We start from the raw sequence: 2062 nt of genomic DNA on the forward strand, positions 1-2062 counted from the left end.
ATTCCCCAACCGACTGAGGATTGGGAGCTTGAGTGTGACGCCACTCAGGACAATGTTCCAAGCTCCTTCAACCGTAACTCAAAAGAAATCAACACTCTACCTTATGCTTGAACCAATCTCCATGACATCTTAGCCCCATCCGCCTTTATTTCCTTTGTTTACCTCTTTATTTCATTAACCTTTGCCTTCTTAATATTTCTTTTTTTACCAAAATTCACATGATCCATCTTAATGTCATTCAAACAAACCAAGGTAGCAAAGTCGTATATTCTCCAATTTGCCATCCGCGAGAGATACGACACTCGGGGAGTTCATGACTCTTCGTTTTAGCACCCTCCATACCTTCAGCATCCACTCACCCATACAAACATCGTTCAAAATCCCTAGACTAAACTAGCTACTCATAATATGAAATGCAAGCAAAGGCTAATTTAATCCGAGAACAAGATAGCTAAAATTATAGAAATGAAATAGAGATCACCTAGAGAGAAGAAGATCTTCAATCCAAGCTTGTTGTCTTCTACAATGGAGATTGATCTAATCTAAAAAGCTAAGAAAAATGGAGAAAGTTCTCCAAGGAAAAACTAAGATAAGGAAAACTAAATTTGTGGGAAACCCCCCCTGAAAATTCATCAAAGGGGTATAAATAGTCTCCGAAATGACAACCCTAGCTGAAATTCGCGCATCACCGTCTCCACGCCTCTCACACGCGTGTGAGCGTGCGTGGGAAGAACTTAGACTGTTTTTCAATGCTTATTTATTACTTGTGCAAACTATAATTGATTACTCGCTTGCAGGTAAAGTATCAATGTAGAGTAAGGGTAATAAAGGTTTTTAAATACCTGCTTTGTAAAAGCTTTGCAAGCAGTTATGGGAACAAAATTGAAACTTAGTACTACTTTTCATCCTATGACTGATGGGCAGACTGAGAGGACTATACAAACCTTGGAAGATATGTTAAGGGCTTGTGTATTGGACTTTCAAGGATCGTGGGATGAACATTTGGATCTAATCGAGTTTTCTTACAATAATAGTCATCATGCAAGTATCCAAATGGCACCGTATGAAGCTTTATATGGACAGAAGTGTAGAAGCCTTCTATGTTGGGAAGATTCAATTAATTCTGTGACATTAGGACTCGAATGTCTTCAAGAAATGACAGAAAAGGTCAAGTTGATTCGAGGAAGGATGAAAGCTGCCCAGGACCGACAAAAGTCTTATGCTGATCGAAGAAGGCAACCAGTTGAATTTCAAGAAGGTGATAAGGTATGGCTAAAAATATCTCCTACAAAAGGAGTAATGCGGTTCGGGAAGAAAGGAAAATCGAGTCCAAGATATATTGGACCATATGAAATCCTTGAGAGGATCGGAAAGGTAGCATACCGATTAGCGCTACCTGCGGTGATGGATCGAGTGCACAATGTATTTCATGTGTCTCAATTAAAGAAGTACGTATATGATACATCACATGTACTTCAACCTGAGGACGTAACTTTGGATGAGAACTTATCATATGAAGAAAAACCAGTGAAAATATTGGATACTAAGACCCGGGATACCCGCAGAAAGTCTATAAAGTTGGTGAAAGTGTTATGGTCAAACCATTTGGTGGAAGAAGCCACATGGGAGTTGGAAGGCGAAATGAGAACGCGATACCCTATGTTGTTTGAGCAAGGTAAAAGAGAACCTAAAGCTTAATGATTATTTAAGATAAAAAGTTTAGTATTTGGGGTATGATTATTAAATAAGATATCCTTAGGAGTCCAATCACTTTCCTTTTCCCTTTATACTGAATCATTTCTTTCCAAATTGAAACTTCTATTCCAAAAAGTGTAGTTAACCTTAGTTTCGAGGACGAAACTCTTTTAAGAGGGGTAGAGTGTAATACCCCGAAATATTTTCTAGTAAAAGTTCCTAATTTAAAAAAAAAAGCCTTATTTATTGGATAAATTTATTTGTCCAAATTTTTAATCCAAAAGTCTATCTGAGAAAAACTTGTAAACCTTGTATCATTATTTTGGGTCAAATTTTTAACCCACACTCTTTTCTTTCCTAAAACCCA

General features: G+C 37.5%; 1 protein-coding gene across 1 annotated transcript; it reads left to right on the top strand.

The window, feature by feature from the left end:
* The first annotated feature begins 1155 nt into the window (after positions 1-1155).
* On the top strand, positions 1156-1698 carry LOC116013216. The gene has a single exon (XM_031252864.1). It carries the CDS (start codon positions 1156-1158, stop codon positions 1696-1698), a length of 543 nt encoding a protein of 180 aa, XP_031108724.1.
* The last annotated feature ends 364 nt before the right edge of the window (positions 1699-2062 follow it).

Source organism: Ipomoea triloba, chromosome 3 (genome assembly GCF_003576645.1).
Source record: "Ipomoea triloba cultivar NCNSP0323 chromosome 3, ASM357664v1".
NCBI classification, from domain to species: Eukaryota; Viridiplantae; Streptophyta; class Magnoliopsida; order Solanales; family Convolvulaceae; genus Ipomoea; species Ipomoea triloba.

Bases quoted from the DNA above. Each gene is read 5' to 3' on its own strand.
- LOC116013216 (XM_031252864.1), top strand. From the start codon at position 1,156: ATGACAGAAAAGGTCAAGTTGATTCGAGGAAGGATGAAAGCTGCCCAG.